At 31.2% G+C, this 19,938-nt stretch overlaps 3 protein-coding genes and 1 pseudogene across 5 annotated transcripts; 2 read left to right on the top strand and 2 right to left on the bottom strand.

The window, feature by feature from the left end:
- The first annotated feature begins 2,035 nt into the window (after nucleotides 1–2,035).
- On the top strand, nucleotides 2,036–3,239 carry LOC111302278 (early nodulin-like protein 9). Its single transcript, XM_089744412.1, has 2 exons — nucleotides 2,036–2,549; nucleotides 2,714–3,239. The coding sequence occupies exons 1-2, from the start codon at nucleotides 2,351–2,353 to the stop codon at nucleotides 3,163–3,165; spliced, it is 651 nt and encodes a 216-aa protein (XP_089600538.1). The 5' UTR covers nucleotides 2,036–2,350; the 3' UTR covers nucleotides 3,166–3,239.
- A 137-nt stretch (nucleotides 3,240–3,376) lies between these two features.
- Nucleotides 3,377–10,755, bottom strand: LOC111302276 (protein disulfide-isomerase 5-3-like). The gene is made up of 15 exons (XM_022898208.2): nucleotides 10,573–10,755; nucleotides 8,993–9,083; nucleotides 8,649–8,743; nucleotides 7,748–7,805; nucleotides 7,148–7,332; nucleotides 6,967–7,024; nucleotides 5,923–5,963; nucleotides 5,757–5,831; nucleotides 5,379–5,435; nucleotides 5,009–5,075; nucleotides 4,761–4,895; nucleotides 4,321–4,542; nucleotides 3,953–4,114; nucleotides 3,773–3,850; nucleotides 3,377–3,663 (listed from the first exon to the last, which is right to left on the bottom strand). The coding sequence occupies exons 1-15, from the start codon at nucleotides 10,611–10,613 to the stop codon at nucleotides 3,586–3,588; spliced, it is 1,443 nt and encodes a 480-aa protein (XP_022753943.2). The 5' UTR covers nucleotides 10,614–10,755; the 3' UTR covers nucleotides 3,377–3,585.
- Nucleotides 10,612–15,969, top strand: LOC111302275 (germin-like protein 9-3; annotated as a pseudogene).
- Nucleotides 15,970–17,359: 1,390 nt separating this feature from the next.
- Nucleotides 17,360–19,481, bottom strand: LOC111302274 (germin-like protein 9-3). Of its 3 annotated transcripts, XM_089744265.1 has the most exons (3): nucleotides 18,934–19,481; nucleotide 18,082; nucleotides 17,360–17,662 (listed from the first exon to the last, which is right to left on the bottom strand). In XM_089744265.1, exons 1-3 carry the CDS (start codon nucleotides 19,429–19,431, stop codon nucleotides 17,532–17,534), a joined length of 630 nt encoding a protein of 209 aa, XP_089600391.1. In that variant the 5' UTR covers nucleotides 19,432–19,481; the 3' UTR covers nucleotides 17,360–17,531. The 3 variants fall into 3 exon arrangements, with proteins under 3 accessions (XP_089600391.1, XP_022753941.2, XP_089600392.1); XM_022898206.2 differs by lacking the exon at nucleotide 18,082 and having other exon boundaries at nucleotides 17,360–17,668; nucleotides 18,939–19,481; XM_089744266.1 differs by lacking the exon at nucleotide 18,082 and having other exon boundaries at nucleotides 18,939–19,481.
- Nucleotides 19,482–19,938: the final 457 nt, after the last annotated feature.

Here is a 19,938-nt window from a genome sequence, read left to right as displayed (position 1 = left end):
AATGTCGATTAGGCAAAAAATGGCTGTGGGTTCCAAAGAATATGCTTTAATCTGTTTCAAATGCTTTTCAACCTTTTCAGCCAAAAAATAAAGAAATAAAAAATGTTTATCCAACTTGATGAAGAGGATCATTTTCTGTCTAGATTTGTTTGGATCTAATTTTGCAAGGACAAAATCAATGGAGGAGTTGAAGGTTGATCCATCAAAAAAAAATTTTTTTCCCCTTGTATTGTTTTACCAAGTGTCCTTAGACTATAATTTGCTCAAATAAAATAAAATTTTGATAAATATTTTATTTTCGAGTCATAATTATGACATTTTAATTTTGGGATATTTTAAGAATTTATTATATTATATAAATTAAGTTTTAAATTTATAATTGTAAGATATCTTTTATGTAATAAAATTGTATAAAGTGAATAATATCTTTAAATTGAGTATAAATCTTTATAAATAATATTAGAGTGAGTATCAGTTGGACGAGAATTAAATATTTTATTGTGAGAGTGTGAAAGCTAAATATCACATGATAGAAGTTATTTTTAAAATCTTAATATTTTGTGTAATTTTAATTTTGTGATTCTATATAACTTTATAGTTCTATACGTACTAGATTTGATCGGACTTTAAATTTTAATGAGAAATTTAAAATCAAATTTATGAAATATTTTTTGTGAGATAAAATTATGAAAATTTTAAATCAAAACCAACTATACATTATAAATTAAATATCAATCTCTATAATAATAATTTATCTTATATAAAAATAAATATAAAATTTCGATAAAAATCTTAGTTTCAAGTTATAAAAATCGTGGAAAGTAGTCCACTAATCAAATTGCTTGTTGTCTTCATTTTTTGACTTGATCAAGCATGTAGTAACCTTTTGATCAATTGTTATGGACCCAAGTTTACCAACTGGGCAGTTTCCAGCAGCATATAATTTCTGTTACTCCCTTGTTTGTTCTTGCTTTTCCCTGGTTTCATTCAATTTGTCATGTCTCCCTGTTTTTATACATGTCCCCATTTCATCCTAGCAGTATTTGATATATAATTAAGGGCTGTTTGATTACCTATTTAGGGTGTTTGATGTCAGCAAACTGATGAAGTTGTTTAGACATCATGTCCTCAAGCAAATCTATAATTTTAGATACGACATGATGATCTAATATAAAAAAATATAGTAACAATACGGTATAAAATTTTGACAAACTTTATATGAAACAAACACTTTACAAATAAATAAATTACAAACTCTACAGTGAACTTCTGAAACTAATATATCTCGTTGGAAAAGTCATAGCAAGGCAGAGATTTTCTATTCATAAAAGTTAAGGAGATGAAAGTTTCTATTTCTTGTCTGATTCTGACTAGAACCAGTCCTTCAGGACCAGGTCATGAGACTAGGCCAGATGTGTCTATCCAGGTAATGACAAAGTAAACCTTTGGACATAGAACTGCATGATGAAACCATAAAAACTAACCTTAATTAGGTAGGAAACGATGGCATGAACTAATTAATCACTTGACTATTATTTCTGCAACAAATTTAGATGTATGCAAAAAAGGGGAATGGAATTCAACAAAAACATTGGTCTTGATGAAAATGATGATGAACTATTTGCTACACCTTGCAAGATATCAGCAATGGTTGAGTTTGAACAGATTTAAGATGTCCATACCTGTCTCTATCTCAAGCATTCTTTTTTTCTTTTCTGATTCTAATGCTTCAGGATGGTTAAAAATCATGAATGACTTGAAGAAGAGGGAAGTTCAATTCAAACCCCAAACCTTAAGTACATTTTTCAAGCAAATTCCTAGGATGAACAATTCCAGGAAAACATTTTCTGTAATATGAATGCAAACTCACATTGATGTATACAAGATGTCAATGGTTTAACCCAAAGTACAAGACATGAATATTCTTGTTTATGGTCAAGCAAAGTATAAACCCTCAGTAAAGCAAGTAATAGAAAATATTCAAAACAGATCAGTAGATTTTTTTTTAAATGCTTAGATTGCCAGGGTTTAAACTTTTGGTTACTGAAACAAAGGGTCTAGCATTCTATCAATAAATCAGGCTGTTAGCCAAAAGAAAATTTTTATCTCTTCTTATAAACTATTGTAAGATGACCATTTATGCTTTGTACCAGAAGCCAAGAAATCCAAAGAAAAAGAGAATATGGAAAAGAAGCAACATCTTCTCTGCCACAGTTTGTGAAGTTTTCATGCAACTTGGCTTACAAAAACCCTGGTCTTGGCACCCATTGTTGCCACTGAACGAGTTTGAGTTCAGCTTTCAGTTTTTGGTTGAAAACATTAGTCTTTAGTTTGTCCTTTTTCAGTTGTAATGGCTAACTCCATTTTCAGATCGGAAATTCAAAGCAAAGCTTTTCATGTATTGGGGCTGTTTTGTTTCATGCTGCTGATGATTCAGAAGGGTTATGCAAGAGAATTCCAAGTGAACTGGGGTCTTCACAATGGCACCAATGCTGAAAATTACAATCCATGGGCAGAAAATAACAGATTTCAGATTGGAGACTCCATTGGTAAGTTGTTGGTTTTATCCTATATCACTTTTAACTCTGAAAACAAATCACAGCTCCTGCATGTTCATAGAAAGTAATCAAATATATATGAAGCTAGCTAGAAATCATCTTCGTCGTGTACTATATCTTTGTTTTCATTTCATGCATGTGGTGACATACCACAGTGTTCAACTACACACCAAACGATGATTCAGTGCTTCATGTGACGGCGGAGGCCTACAAGAACTGCAGTGTAGAATCACCGATCTCCAACTACGCATATGGCCGCACTGTTTTCCCATTCAGTCGTTCCGGGGCTTACTACTTCATCAGTGGAAACCAAGAGCACTGTCAAAAAAATGAGAAGTTGATAGTGGTTGTCTTGGCTGACAGAAGCAACCACTCTTCAAGCTCAAATGAAACCAACCGTCCTTCTCCTCCGCCTTCGGGTTCAATCGACATGATGCCATCTCTGGCCCCCTTGGGTGCGTCTCCACCAGCCGGAACAGAAGAGAATAACCCAACACCGGCACCAACCCAAGAGTCTACTCCAACAAATGCAGCCTTTTCAGTCTTCATCAGTGTTTGTGCTTCCATTGGAGCATTTGTTGCTTCAACTATTGTTTTAGCATTCTAAGAGGAAGATTTCCCTGATTAATTGGAATCTTGAATTTTTTGTTTTCATTTTTTTTTATTTTCCTCAGCTTGTGTTTAAAGGTTCAACTGGGTTTTTCTTGATAATTGATTGTTAAAATTAAGAAATAAGCTGATAGTTGTATAGTATTAGGTATGCTTGTTTGTAAACAGATGAATAAACAAGCTTTGAATACGGAATTTAACTTAACTAGTTCAGGCAGTCAAAAAATAATATTTAATAAATCTAAATTCAAATCTCAACATTTATACTCTCTTCTCCTATCTAGTACCGAATGCGACCCCCTTTGTATAAAAAAATTGGGCTTCATTTTACGTGTAAAAGGGCTACATGACTGTGGTTCCTTAGAATTATCCTCACAAATTAGAATTCTTTACAGTAACAAAATTTTCTCTGCCGGTATCAAAAATTTTTGCCTAACTCTACCTTTTTCATCAGCCTAATTGTATTGTGAAAAATTGAATCCAAAATCCCAGCAACCTGAAATCCGCAGAGAAGATTTATCAATAACGTAGTTACAGTTTACTAAAGGTAAATTGAAGAAAAGAAAAAGAAATGGCTGTTGTGAACAGGATAGATACATACTAACCGTGAAAACACCTCCGATTATAGCGCAGACATTGGTGAGAAAGTGTGAAAATGATTTCTGGTTTTCCGTTATTAAAACCTGAGTACAAAAAGAAAAAAAAAATTCTGTTGAATTATTGAAAAATAAGAAAAATTGAAGGTAAAACCTTGTCAAATGTAATTAAGCAGTTTGAAGAATAACCTGCATTGGAGATAACTCGAAATGAAATTTCACAACAGGTATGTATACACTCTGTGCAAGACTGCTGTGTGCTGTGTACTCGTATTCCTCAATTAATGTTTGTTCACGTGAAGATCTTCTCGTGACCACCTCTGTTTTGACCACTTGAAGGTAATGCTCTATCTGAAAATGGAATGCAATTAAGAGATTTTATACATTTCAAAAAACTATAACAGCATTTTAGCAGATATAATATTTTATTACAAGGGCAGTCCCTTCTTTCTCCGGACACAATTATTTATGGTTTTGCAGCCAGAAAGTAGACTGAAATCTCTAACAGGTAAAAGGAGCAAATGAATAGAAAGGAACATATGAAAGAACAAACTTACAGTAACATTTGCATCTAAATTCCGGTGATTAATGAATGATCGACCATTCAACCTGTCATGGCTTCTACCAAGATAAGGTATTAATCGCTTCACATCACTCAATACCCGAGGTGAAATTGTTTTACCAAATGAAAGATGGCTTATGACATGAGACATGTTCATTTGAGAAGCATCGAAAGAATGGGCTCCTGAACGAGCAGATATGATTAGGTTGCCAGGAACCTGTAAAGTGCAAGACAAACTTGATACTTTCAGTTTAAGGTATAAAAGAAAAAACAATTCTGAATTGGCATTTTGGCAGAGTTAGAGATCAAAAGGATGATAAAACCAACATTTCTACTCCTCATTTATCTCAAGGGTAAACATAAATGATTGAACAAACAAATTACAAGTAAAATAAGTACAATGGTCAGAGTCTAATCTAGGATTGTAATTATTACCTTCTTTACACGCACATATCCTTCAATTCTACATCCTCCTGTCAATGGTGCTGGTCTTTTTGTTGCATTGGACTTATCCTCTAAAGCCAGCCTCTGGTTCTCCAGTGGAATAGGAGCAACCAAATCTTCCATTGTCTGGAAGAAACAGACAATTGCATTAGGTCATGCATGCAACTTAATCTTATACGATTTCTATAACTTATCCATAAATGCAAATGGCCAATTTAAAACTAATTTTAGTTGTGTACCTTAACCAGTGTTTCCGTATCACGATCTCCATAATAAGATTCATGTTCATGGTGTCCATGGTTCTCCCTGAAACATATACAAGTCAGACAACAAGGTGAATCTGCATAAAGAAGGTTCAGTAGCACTAAATAGCCTAGAAGAAAGTAATAATCCTCTAGTTGGTGGTCAAAGGAAAGTGGAAGGTCAAACACATTCATGAAAACATAGTACATATATGAGCTTAACATGTAGAAATATAATATTAATTTCTTGAGTAGCAAACAACATAAAGAAAAGACAGAGTGAGGAAGAAGGGGGGAAGATGGGAAGGGGACATTAAGTCATTAACATAAGGGCAGCAAAGATATGTACAATGATAATTTCTTTTACCTCACATCACTACCTTTACGAAAAATGCGAATGGATGGATACCCTTGAATGTGATGCCTGTAAGGAAAAGAATACAGAACAACGAAGCACAATAGTAATTAATAAACTAGAAAAGGAAGAAAGAGAGAAAGAGAAAAGATTAAACTTGTGGCAAAGCTATGAAAAAGATGCAACGTTTGAAATAATTCCATATTAGAAGCAAGAAAGCATTGTTTAAATATATGAAGTCATAAATTTTGATATGTATCTGCAATATCAAAGAGAAATGAAACGTTACCATATGGTTAGTGGTCAAATAATGACATATAATCATATTCTCAAACAAGAAAGCAAGAAAGCATCAATTTACTTGTGATAAAACATCAAACAAAGAAATACCTCCTACACAAGTCAACTTCTTCAGTGCAAGCAACCTTTGCCAAAAGAATACGCCCATCCGATTCTGGATCATATCTGTAAAATACAGGGGTTCAAAATTCATTGCTAAATCAAAAAACCTATTTGCAAATTTATTCCATGGAAGAGAAATGATGTGTGCTCAGACCTCTCTTTTATTATCTTGGCAGCTTTCTCCCATGATGGTCTCTGAAACCAAAAAGAAACATTGTGAGGCTACTGATAAGTGAAGAAGCCACCCCAAGCTTTTGGTGTTAAAAATGAACAGTTTCAAGCTCCGATATAACCTTTAAACAGTTCAAAAAGGAACAAGAACAAAACGATACATAACAAAAACCCCAGGATGGAGGCAATTGTTATTTTTTCAAGAAACCTTTGGACTAAGAAGGGTGTTCTTAAGGATCCTCACAAGCCTTCTCAGTTAAGGAAGTTTACTTATTCAGACCACCAAGTTCTTTTCCTCATTAAGTCCATTTAAAAAAAAGGAAGTATATATAAAATATTTTGAATTGAAAAGAAAATTCATCCAATTACTATTGTTTTCGATTTTGGAGGAAAACTAGCTGGCAGGAAGCGCCTTTTAAGCATGTTTGAGTGCTAGCATTAGAATTAGATCTAAAGGATTCTGTATATGGAATCTATTAGTTTTATTTCTGTTTCCTAATTCGCAATACAGGTAGCTTAAACCTATTCCACTCATCTTGCTAACTAATCCCTCTAAAGTACTATCAGCAAAATTTCCTTTAAAAAGAGAAAAATAAAACTAAATCAGCAAATGTAGTATTCATCATTGCTGAAAGCATGCCTCTACTATCAGCTCCACCTAAGATTTCATACTCCTTAGCAGCAAGGGTTTAATTCATTTCTAAGTGCTACTGTTTACAATAAGGAGACAAAAATGGATGCACAGAAAGGCACACACAGATCCACACAAACTAAGGTCATAAAACAGAAAATATCACATCACATAACATATTAGACAGTTATTAAAAAGCTCACTTATCCAAAAAAAACAAGATAGATGGTTATTAAAATATAAATGTGATTAGTTAGTTAAAACAGAAGATTTGGCAATTGTATCAGTATAACATAAGTTATGCATGATGACACTTTACAAAGCTCAAGAGCAAGACAATAATGCTTTCAGCAAGTATCCTCAAGACAAAGATTGTGCGTGCTAATAGTAGATTACCAGGCGAGTACTCCAGTAGCACCAAGGGGCATAAAAATTAACAACCAAAATTGGATACCTTCAAAAAACCATTCAAATCAAGTAAATAGAGGTATAACCAAAATTGGCATTTAAGAAAAGCACCATAGTGGGAACATAATACATACAAAACTAAATGCTTGTAAGTTTGAATTCCACTTACTGATGTGAAAGTTTGTCAAAGCTAACACCATTCAATGGTACGGAACCCTCAACAGCTTCTTCATCAACTTCATCTCCATGCTTAATGAAATGTGGAACAGGCCCGGAATGAAACTCAGCACCAGTTGGTCTTAAATGTGGATCTATAGAAAACTTTCTAATTGTTTTTGTTATATTCAACCTGTTCTGAAAACAGAAGGCACAAATTTAATCATATGGACCAAAATTTACAAGATAAAATGCTATTGAGGAAAAACATTCAGGCATCTTGACGAATGGACCATGGAGTATCAAAAAAATAGACAGGCAAATAGTAACAAAATATCCAGGCATAAACATGTGTAGTGTATTTCATTTTCTTTAGCTAAAAAATATTACAAGATAAGTTTAAAAAAAAGATAGGGAACAAGGATATAGTTCATCCAAGTGTTCAGACATACTGTATGCCAGGCATTTGAAGTGCATTATTAATTGCAGCTAGCAAAACATTTTAGAGCAAGGGAAGGACCATTTTTTCCAAGATTTAGTGCTAAACAGAACTATAAGTTTTCTTTTTCAATAAAATTAAGCAGATGAAATGCGTACGATGATAGAAACTTACAGTTCCCAAGACATCACTCACGTCAATGGATGCAAATTCACATGAGAGTGCTGGAAAACTGGAGGTCAATTGGAATTGTTAGCCAACCTAATTATTTATCATTAAAAATAAAGCTCTAACAACGTTCAAGGTTATTGCAGAAGGGGAAAAGACACAAGCATATTAAGATCACTGACAGAGTAGCAACCTATGACAGTTTTGAAGAAAACCAATATATGCATGTCCAGATAAATGCATAGGTTAATGCTTAACTGGATGTTGACCGACATGTAGCTACAAAAAGCCAACATTTAAAAAAAAATCAGTATAGAAATCTCAAAATTGGCTTAAATTACCATAAGAACCACAATGCATTGTAATCTTATTGTTTATTTGCTAGTCAAGCAAGAATATTGCAGCAGAGTTTGGAGCCTTAATGCATGTAGGATTTCTTTTCATGCTAACATATAAACCACATGCTCAATCTACAAAGTAAAAAGCCCCCCGCTTCTAATTTGACATGAAGTTCACTTGGACCTTCAATCATATTAGCAACAAACAGCTAATATCACAATGCATGCAAAGACCCATCCATGTAAATGCACATTCACATACAGTATAAACAAACTAATAACCATACTCAACCTATCCTTTTTTTTTTTTTTTTTCGTTTTGATACATGATTAGACAAAAACTATAACAGGCAACAAGAGAACAAAGATTAACTCAACCGATTTGTCTTTAATAAATGACATAAGGATGATACAACCATATAGGAAAATGACAGAAACAGCTCATATTTCAAGATCCAACAACAAGATGCTAAGGCACTGCCACATAAAGCTTAAGACTTAATTACGAAGAGGCTTTGAAACCAACTGAGAAAATCAAATGATAACATTGATGAAGAAAATTAATGCACCTGATGTTAAAATCAATGCGTAAAAAGTCCCCATCAGAACTATTGTCAACAATAATAGATGTCGAGGTGCTGACTGTTAAATAATTACTCAATTCCTGCAAAATAGATGTCACATATTACAATGGGTGAAGGGGAACACCGCTTTCATTGCAAGGCACCAGCTTCGTTCCTAAACTAAAATGAATTGCATAAGTATCATCAATGAAAAGAAAGGGAAATGGCAATAACTAATAAGATAAAAATGCATCGGATAAATGCTGTTTGGTATGAAAATCAACCTATACGCCAAGCGTGCCAAATCAAATCAAAATCAGACACTGGGGACTAATAGAAAGATTGCCTACCATTCCAAATAAAAACATCATAGCCAAAGCTGCTATTATGGATAATCCTGCACCCGATAATGATGCCTCTGTCAAATCTCTAGGGATTTTCCTGTAGAGAAAGGAAACAATAATTGATAAAAATCAGATTATCATTATAGTAACAGTTACTTAACCATACAACAGAAACTCTTAACAAAAAAAAAAAAAAAGAATTTTAACCAAGAATTTCAGTAGGCGACTTAGTCTTAAACCTTAATGTCCTTAAACAAGAATCTTTTGTTACAATAGAAGCAAAAGTGATGTGGATTATTCAAGAATTGAAGTCGATTTACTTCATAAAAGAAGATATCAATGAACTTCTATAAAATGGTTTCACGGGATTTAACCAATGGTCTTGATCGTGGGATATCATTGAGAAATAGGAATCCGTGTTATCAAAAGATTTCTTGCAATTATTTCTATTATGGAATGAGTCAATCATCCACTTTGGTATCTTATTGAACAAAAATGGTGATATTGTTCCTCCACTGATCAATAATTTTGGTTTTTGAGAAGTATTATGACTTAATCTTAAACCTCAATATCCTTAAACAAGAATTTAGGTTATGTTTGATGCATAGGATGATGGATAGGATAGAATGATAAGCATCCTATATTATGTTTGGTTTGTATTTAAAGAAAGGGATAGAATTACAAGGAGGATTATCATCCTATTCATATAAGATGATTCAATCCTCCCAAAGTGGAGAGGATTATTTTTAATCCAAGGGATTGAACTTACATTTCTTATTGTACCCTTAAAAATTCCATCAATAATTTAAATTGTATAAACTTTGAAGAAGGATAATTTTGACCAATAAATAAATTATCCTATCATAATCCTTGCACACATCAAACACAAGATAAGATGATATTATTTAATTTAATCCTATTCATAATATCATCTTATCTTATCATATAATAATCTTATATACCAAACACATCCTTAAGGATGATGGATAGGATAGGATGATAATTATCCTATATTACGTTTGGTTTGTATAAAAAAAAAGGGATAGGATTGTAAGGAGGATTATTTAATCCTCCCAAAGTGGAGAGGATTATTGTTAAACCATGGGATTGAACTTACATGTCCTATTATGCCCTTAAAAATTACATTAATAATTTAAATTGAATAAACTTTGAGAAATGATAATTTTGACTAATAAATAAATTATCCTATCCTAATTCTTGCATACATCAAACACAAGATAGTATAACATTATTAACTCTAATGCTAATCATAATATCATCTTATCTTATCCTATCACAATCTTATGCAGCAAACACACCATAAGCTCATTCACCAGATTACTATAAAAATTTCACCAAGTAAACAAGAATTTCACCAAATTTATTAAAACGGATAATAGTCCTAAGCTAGCAGGTAATGGTTTTCATTTTCCAGTACACAAATAAATAAAAATTTCAATCTAAATATAGCAAATAGAGATTAGCTCTTTCTTATCAAATGCTTAGATCCATAAAAATTTCGAACTTAAATTACTTGAGTCAATCATAAGAAAATTGAAAAATGCATAGAAATGAGAGATCTGAACCTGTAGAAATCGACCGATTTGATCTTGCTTGAAGAAATCATGGCTGATATTAATCAATCGAAATCAGATTGCAAAGAGAAATATTTGAAAGAAATGTTAAAAAAAGAGAGAAATTTGAATTCTAAGAGATTTGGCAATGGAGCAGGAGCCTTTTCACAGGGTGTGAAGAGTGAGAGCGGGGCAAAGCCGTTTGCTGACTTATCTCGTGCGTTTTATACAGGGTTTTTCATTTTTCAATTTTTTTTCTTTATCATAATTTTTTGTACTCCAGTATAGAAGTGTTATTTTAACCGAATTAAATAATTGAAACGAATTACTTTGATTAATTGGTTAATTATTGAATTAATTTAAAAAATTTAGTAAAATTAATTTTAAAAAATTTTAATTTTTGATTAATTTGATCTGAAAATCAAATTAATTAATTAATTAATTAAGATTTTAATTAAAATATAAAAAATATAAATATAAAATATAAAATATATGAAATGAATTATTTTATTTTATAAATTATTAAAATTTTCACATAATATTTAAATATTTAATTAGATAATTTTATTTAATTTATTTAAAATATAATTTAATTTAAATATATTTATTATTAAATTAATTAAATAGATATAACTAAAAGATGAATTTTTAAAATTAATAAATTTGATTTGATTAATAAAAATAAAATAATTTAATTTTAAATTATCTAAATCGACCGAATTACTCTGGAACATTTTTAAAGTTGTTCTTAATCGGCTATGGGTGAGAGCAGATACAGAATGTGGATTAAATTCGAGAGTTGTCCTCTTAAAATCTGCTGCGTAGGATATGGGGGGAGGGGGGATTAGGGTTATGGATGGTAATGGATTAGACCGAGTTAGGATTTTATTTGTCTCAAATCTGATTCGATTATGTATATAAAATACTTAAATTTAACTTTAATTAGAGTAAATTTTTATTTGTTTCAAATTTGATTTGATTATATATATAAAATATTTAAATTCAACTTGATTTGATTTTTTTTAATTTTTTATATTTAAATTCGATCCGATATAATATTATATAAAATTAAATATGATTTAATTCGATCAAAAATTAATAAAATATTATTTTTTAATATAAATATAAAATTAAATATATATAAATATAAAATTAATTAATTAATTAAATCTTTTTTTTATATATCAAGTTAAGTAAAGTTAAATTTGTCTAAAATTTAACTCAAAAAATTTTTTTATCACCTGATCCAACCCAATTCTAAACTCAATTTAAAAAAAAATTAATTTTAAAAATTAGATTGAATTAAATTCTATCATATACAAGTTAAAATATCTTCCCTAATTGAGGTGAGCAATGCAGGGAAAAAAATTTTGCCCTAAAATATTTCATAACACTTTTTTAATTTTTAATTACAGATTGCTTGATAAATAAAAATATAGAAAAAAAAAATGCCGTTGACTTGTTGCTCAACTTGCCATTGTTATTGCTTTGCTGTATTAATAAATTTTACTTTCCATAATAATAAAATTATCTTTTAAACATTAAAAGAACAGAGATCGATTGTACAATTGAGTATTATTCAATAGTCACCGTGTATTTCTTTTTAACCAAAAATTTCTAATTAATAACAAATTCTAAGTAAAAAAAATTATAAATGACATAACGAGCCAAAAATAAAAAAAAAAATTACAAATACTGAAAATTTAAATATCAAAACACAATAAATTTAAGTGATTTGATGTAATAGTTTATATCCATGAGTGAAAGAGGATAAAAATTGATTAAAATTTGCACAAATCAATACAAATTAATATAAATCCAAACAAATGACAAAATGGAATAATAATATAAGATGTACCATCTTTTTCAAGACCAGTACTTATGAGCCTCTAGATCGATGTGGAACCATGGATTTCAATATAAGGAAATATGCTTTGAATTGTAAATAATTATATAATTTATCGATAAAATATTAAAATTTAAATTTTAGTATTTTTTATTATAAATAAAATTAAACGAATCTTTGAATTAAGTTTATCTTATAGGAATTTAGATTAATTAAGTAATAGCCTAAAGATTAGAATTAAAGTCACAATGCTCAAAAAGCTTTAATTAAATTTAGTGATCATATTTTTGTATTATATAAAATATTAAAATTTATGTATTTATATCGTATTTTATACGAAAATTACGTGTTATAATTTATATTTATATAAAAATATGAAAATTTTTTTAATTTTATTAAACATATATATGATTATTCATTGATTATGAAAGAAGCCAAGTGGTTCTCCAATTAACTCACTCAGCTCCACAAATATCTCCCAACCATCTCTTAGCCACTTCATATATATATATATATATACTTGTTTTATTTTCCAACTTGATAAATGTAAACTGTTGCACTTTTTTCCCAATTGATCCAATTGCAAATTACTTTCTTGTTCTATTTTCTTTTGTAGATGAATATACAATGCAGATGTTGGCAATCAAAGATTTCTAATACCCTCAGCAGTCAAATCCCAAAAGAGTAAGAGACTCGAGAGATATGTGGAAGATGATCTAACCATGCCAGATGTTGGCAATTGCTATAATTAATTACTTATATGAATTTTAAGTAAATTCGTGATGGAAGATAAGCCAACTCGAAATCCTTGTTCCCTTGTATCCTTCTATCTTCAACTCTTTCAAGTTTTGGTGTTGCTTAATATTGTTGAACATTAGCTTTTTTTTTTTCTTTTTTTTTTTTTTTTCATATGAGGCTACAACTTAGGATAGAAAAAATAGTAGTTGTGGATGTCAGCGGATCTAGTGATGACAACGGGTCCGAGCGGAGCGGGTTTTTGCTCGCCCCGAACCTGACCCGATTTTAAATATATAATATCCGAATTCATATCCGACCCGATAATTTTTTTTATTTTTAATACCCGAACCTGATCTGACTCGACATTATATAAAATTAAATTCGATCCGATCCGACCCGAAATTAATAAAATATTATTTTAAATATAAATATAAAATTATATATATATAAAAATACATATAATTAAATATAAAATTAAAAAAATAAATTTTTTATATATATCGGATCGGGTTTGCCTAAAACCCGACCTCGACCCGAACCCGAAAATTTTTTTACCGTACCGACCCGACTCGATACCCGATTTTCAAAAAAAAAAAAACCTACCCTAAGTTATCGGGTCGGGTCAAAACCCGACGGGTTCGGGTGTTTTTGCCTTCCCTAAGTGGATCCAATTGGATGGGTTTTTATTTGATTCGACTTTAATCTCTTAATATTTATAATTAATTTTAACTCGATATTAAAATATTATTTTTTATATTTGACCCAATTTATATATTTATAAACCATAATCAATCTAATTTGAAATTAATTGAATAATTTTAATTTAATATAATATTTATAAAATATTATTTTTTAATATAAATTATATCTTAATTATATATAAATATATTATTTATTAAGTTTATATCTTAAATTAAAGTATTAAATAATAATTTTATTAATATAATATATATAAATATATATTAAATAAATAATAAAAAAATATATTTGATATATATTCGAGTTAATTTAAAGTGATACCACCTAAAACCTAACTCCGATTCAAACCCGACTTTTAAGAAAAAATCTAACTCGACTCTTAATTTTTTAAAAAATATCCAGACAGATTAGAATCTGTAGAGTAAAGATTATTTTGTCATCTCTAATTATAATACAGTCTGAAGATAAGAAAAAAAATTATAAGTACTAAGATTTAAACTTTAAATTTATTAAATGTTACCTCTTAAATAGATTCATGAACCAACTTTCGGATTTAGCAACTCGTCCATTTCACCAACTCTATCTTTGATAAATCCCCAATACAATTCCAATGACTATAGTCCTCTCCTTTCCTTTCCATAGGTTCTAATTCCACATTCTGCACCATCCCTAAGTTTATAACTTTTAAATGGCCTCCATGGCTATTCGGGTCCCTCAATTCATTCAATGTGGCATAGATGCAAATGTCTTTATTCAATGTGGAAATTCCCTGCTACAAAGAAGAACAAACCTGCAGATAAAGCAGGAAAAATAGCAATCGCAAAAGGGAAAACTACAGCAACAATGCTAAACAAAAATTGCAGAACTGAACTCCCAATTCGGATTTTTCATTTATTATTTGTTACTGTAGTTAGGTTTTTAGGGCCGGCCAAAAGGGTGTATGTGTGTGTGTGTGTATATATATTTGTATTTGAGGTTGTCCAGGATTGAACCTAATCACTATAACTAGAATCCAACACTTATTACTCCATTGGTTCTTTTAGTGCAAGTTAATATTGACAGGTCTGGCCAATGGAGAGTGCAATGTTCTTGTTGGGGATGCAAAATTATTTTGAAGTACATTCTCAATTTGATAATTTTGATATAGAATGTAAAAAGTCATACAAGAACAAACCTTGAATATCTCAACTTTATATTTCAATTCCCCTTGTTGTATGTAATAACACCGAAATAAATGGAAACAAGATATGTTTTGCTTTCTTTTCGAGTTAAAAAAGTAGTGAATTTCAGCTGTTGCTGGCCCTGAAAGCTTAGTTCAGCCAAATTCAAGAACAAAGTTCAACAATCTAACTCTACCATAAATGACATCAACTTTCTTGAATCTGATTTGGTTCTTTCTATTAGAAGTAATGGTTTCGGAAGTGATCCTGATATCTTATCAGACTTCTTAACCCCTGCAAACTCAACAGCCCCTGATGGAAATTTCTTCACTTTTCACAGGACTTCGAGGGATATTTCATAGAGATTATCCAACAAACTTCAAGGTTACAAAAGCTAGCATGGCAGAATTCCTTGCCCTTAATGGCCACGGCGTCTCGTTTGCCACTTTGGAGTTCCCCACAGGCACCCTCAATCCACCTGATATTCATCCTCGTTCCGCTGAGCTCCTTATCGTTGTCGATGGAAGCCTTGAGGTTGGTTTCGTTAACACGACCGGCAAACTTTACACCCAAACCCTTCAGGTTGCTGATATCTTTCTGTTTCCGAAAGGACTAGTGCATTACCAATACAATCCTAGCTCTTATCAACCCGCCATGGCTGTTTTGGCCTTTGGCAGTGCAAATGCTGGGTATCGATGATGATGTCCTAGCCAAAGGCTTTAAAACTGATGTTGCTACTATTCAGAAGATCAAGGCTGGTCTTGGAGCCAAGGCCAAAAATTGAAGCCCCATCTCATTCTTCAAGTAATAAATGGCTAGCCAGCTACGATTGCAGTAAAATAATTCATGATCTTTATTTGATTCTTTCTCCATGTTGTCTGTAAATGGCACTATATTTGAGTTTCATTAATTGTTTTATATATATTGTTACATTTGGTCTTTGGTCTGATTACACCTTGTGGAAAGGAAATCCTTGGCTTAATTTTTTTTTTTTGTTGCTTTTTTATTCTTAGATTTTCTTCTGGTTTCATAACTGAATCATTCAAAGGAAACCATAGAAATTTTACGTTTAGAAACTTTAGTTGCATATTCTCTTCTTTTAAGGTAAAGCCTAATTTCAAAATGTTCCATTTGGCTGCAAGGAAATTGAAGATAAGGATAACATTTTTGCCCGCCATATGAATAGTGGACAATCAAGCACTAATTAAAGGTTCATTTAAATAAATGACGAGATTGATTATGATAAAATTAAAAGTAATAGTAACAGTGAAATTAATTATCGTAATAATTAGATAATATATTGTGTAATAAAATTAAAATCAATGATAAAAATATGTATTTAAATACAACAACAAAGATAATAAAATTAAATATAACCATTGTCCCATAAAAAACATTCGACTATCATAATTGAAAAATATCTATTATTTCAATTTAATACTAAGATAATTAACTAACTAATTTAATACTAAGATAATTAACTAACTAAGGGTTCAATATTTTATTAGACCATTCTCTCTCTACTGAAAACTAGAGGAGCAATACAGTTGGGGGCTCCGGTGCAATAGAATTCAAATAAACAGCTTAATTGGTTCATATTCCTTTGGTAGTACTTTTTTTTCTAATCATTAATTGAATATCGCTCAAGAAACATACGGACAAGCCTACATCAATCGTGATTTTCTAAAGGGTCCAAAAAAAAAAAAATTGGCTTGTAAACTTAGTCCCTCCTTTTTGTACTAGGATCCGAGTTTTTCTTCACCATTATGATTCAGTTGCTTGTTTTTATAGTTAACTCTTTTCCAATAACATCATGCTGTACTTTATTGACCACCAAGGAGATCTTTCTGCTAGAAATAAAATCAAACAATTTGAATTTAATTTCTTTGATGTTATTAATTTTCAGCCATAGGCTTCTGGCAATCTAGACCATAGAAGACATGAAATGAAACTGTGCAGGTTCTATTGTAGGCTCAGCCTTCCTAATATACACCAGGGACCTCAAGGCAAGGGTGGTTTAAGTTTGAAAGTTTTGAACTCTAATCTAAATGTGGAGGCGTTTTTCTTTTTTTTTTTTTTTTTTTTCATAATCTTCATCCATGGCACTTTTGCACTGTCTTTTTTGGCCACAGACAGGATTTATTCTATAACATGTTTCCAAACCTTGAGTTGATCTTGGAATAGGATTCACACTATAACATGCTAATTAACAAATTAAACTATACCAAGGTGGATTCAAATGAGACATCTCAAAGAGTGAAAAATAAGAAAATTTTTTCTAGGCACCTCAAAAATTTTTTATTGGACATCTTTTTCGTTGATCAAATTGATAAAGCCATTTATATAGCTGCAGAAATCAGGAATGGGTTCATTACATCTTGATGGCTGATTTTATGAGGTAATTAAGTCACTTTAACAGAAGAAAACAAAATGATGACTTCCCATTTTGCAACAGAACAAGACAAACATACATGTCTGACTCTTAAAACCCAAAAGTGGAAATGGTTATTGTAGTTCGGAACCCCATCTCATGCCTTAGGTGCAATCCCAGCTTTGAGTTTTCGAATGGTGGCAACATTGGTTTTGAAAGAGTTGGCTAAGATCTGATCATCGATGCCTGTCGCAAACAGTGTAGAAGGAACCGAGACAGTGCCGGCAGCTGCACCAAGGATTCAAATAGCGGTCGGATAACGGTGTCGCGGCCGCTATTTCGCGGTCGCGCCACTATCCGCCACCGCTATTGGAGAAAAAACGGAGGAGAATTTGAATCTCGTCTGTAGCGGATGAATCGCGACCGTGAATTGCGGTATAACGGTGAATAGCGGCAATAGCAGTCCGCTATTGCCCCGCTATTGCCGCTATTCCTATTTTCATTCAAAAATTCAAAAAAAAAAATCATTTGATTTTGTTTAAAAATTTAAAATAAAAACAACAAGAAAAAAAATAAACATCAATTTACAAATTTAGAAAAAAAAAAAAAAACCCACAAAACTTAAACTTTCAAAAAAATCAATTCTCTCAAGTTCAACTTCAATCAAAATCAAATATATGCAATTTAAAGTAAACAATTAATTCAACACTCAAATTATCTTTTTTTTTTAATTTTCAAATTTACCATGATTTTGTGTGTTTGGGATTAGATTGGGCTATGTTATATTAATAGAATGAGGCAAGAGTTGTTGGGACTTAAAATAAGAGATAAGAGATGAGAGTGAAACTTGAGGTTTACAGAAGCAAGCAGATAACACATACCCAATAAAAAGAGAACTAAGAGATGGGGATGAGGATGAAGGTTTGGAGAAAAAAAAATTACTGAATGCAAGGTGAAGGGATAAGAAGTTGTGTGAGTCTGTGCAATTTAGTCAAAAGACAAGAAAAGTAGACTTGCGATTATTATTGTTGAAAATCGACCATAACATAGAGGTTGTCAAATTTGATTTACTGTAAGTTCATAAAAAGTAATTCTTTTGACTCATAAATAATAATGCTCTTACTTAATTTATGAATACCTAATAACTTATTATTTGATTTATGCATAATATAGTTCGGTAATAATTTGATGAGTACGGTAATTAAATAATTAAATATATTATTTGTTATGATTATTTATTTTTCACATATTTATTTATCTCTTTTTATTTTTTAATTATCATATAAATAATTTTTTAAATATGAATATTTTACTATAAATATTTTTTCTTAAATAAATAAAACATATGATATGATATAAATTACTTTAAAAATCATAAAATAAGAGGTTTTATGATTAATAATTAAAATTATTATATTTTATAGCAAGTTGAGCAAAATTTAAAAAAATTCACGATCGCAATAGCCGCAATGACCGTGAATGTCTCCATTATATCCGCAATCATGATAAACGCGATGCGACCGAAAACGTGACCGTTACCGCAATTTAAATCCCTGAGCTGCACTACCAAAGGCGGAAATCGCAATGGCAAAGTCTTTCTCATCACAGTTAAACTGATAGTGAACCAATCCCTTAGGAAACAAAAACATGTCACCAGCTTCAAGTCTTTGTGTAAACAGCTTGTTCGTAGTGTCAACAAATCCAACTTCAAGGGTCCCGTATGCGAGAAACAAGAGCTCGGCGGCACGGGGATGAGTGTGAGGAGGGTTAACTGAACCAGCTGAATACTGTAAAACAGCATAAGAAACACTTTGTCCATTAAGGGCAGGGAATTCGGCCATGGTTGCTTTTGTTACTGAGAAATTTGTTGGTGGACCAGAGGCCACAAGTGGCCTCATGCCAGTATAGGTGAAAAACGTTCCATCCAATTGAGTAGCATTGATTCCAACTGGGACAACAAAATCAGAGATAATATCTGGATCTCCACTTATTGCTAATAAAGGGAAGGCAAGAACTAGTGCTGCTATGAAGAATTGTTGCTTGACATTCCAGGCCATGGCTGAAAAGTGAAAAACCAGGAAGAAAGAGTAATCAATGAATACTTGACAGTGCATTCATCGAGGTTCTAAATATATACTTGACGGTTCCTTGGTATTGTCGAATAGATTTTGTTTTACAGCTAATCCTTCAAGTTAATGGCAAAGACACAACAGTTGTTACCATGCTAACTATAGGCTCAGTTTTTCTTGTCTATGCTTCCAGGATTTCTTTATATGGAATCTTGGATGTTCTTTTAGCAGATCCATTTGTAAGCATATGATTTAGCTTGGACATATCCATGCATTTCCTGTCTTCATTTAATTGGAAGGAAATCAATTTTATCCTGTAACTCTTGTTTGTTCCATTTGGAAGGCCAATTTAAAATTTTAAAAATAAGTTTTTATGTTCATGGCATGGGAGAATCATTTTGGTATTGAACTGTGAATCAAATCCATAGAAAAAAGAAATCAACTACCTAAATTTGTATTGTCAAATAGATTTTTATTGTAAAATAATGGAAATTT

The sequence above is a fragment of the Durio zibethinus genome, chromosome 15, assembly GCF_047325235.1.
Source record: "Durio zibethinus cultivar Kanyao isolate XHJ-2024 chromosome 15, ASM4732523v1, whole genome shotgun sequence".
NCBI classification, from domain to species: Eukaryota; Viridiplantae; Streptophyta; class Magnoliopsida; order Malvales; family Malvaceae; genus Durio; species Durio zibethinus.
The sequence above is the reverse complement of the archived record's forward strand: the minus strand, read 5'-3'. Positions and strand labels throughout refer to the sequence as shown.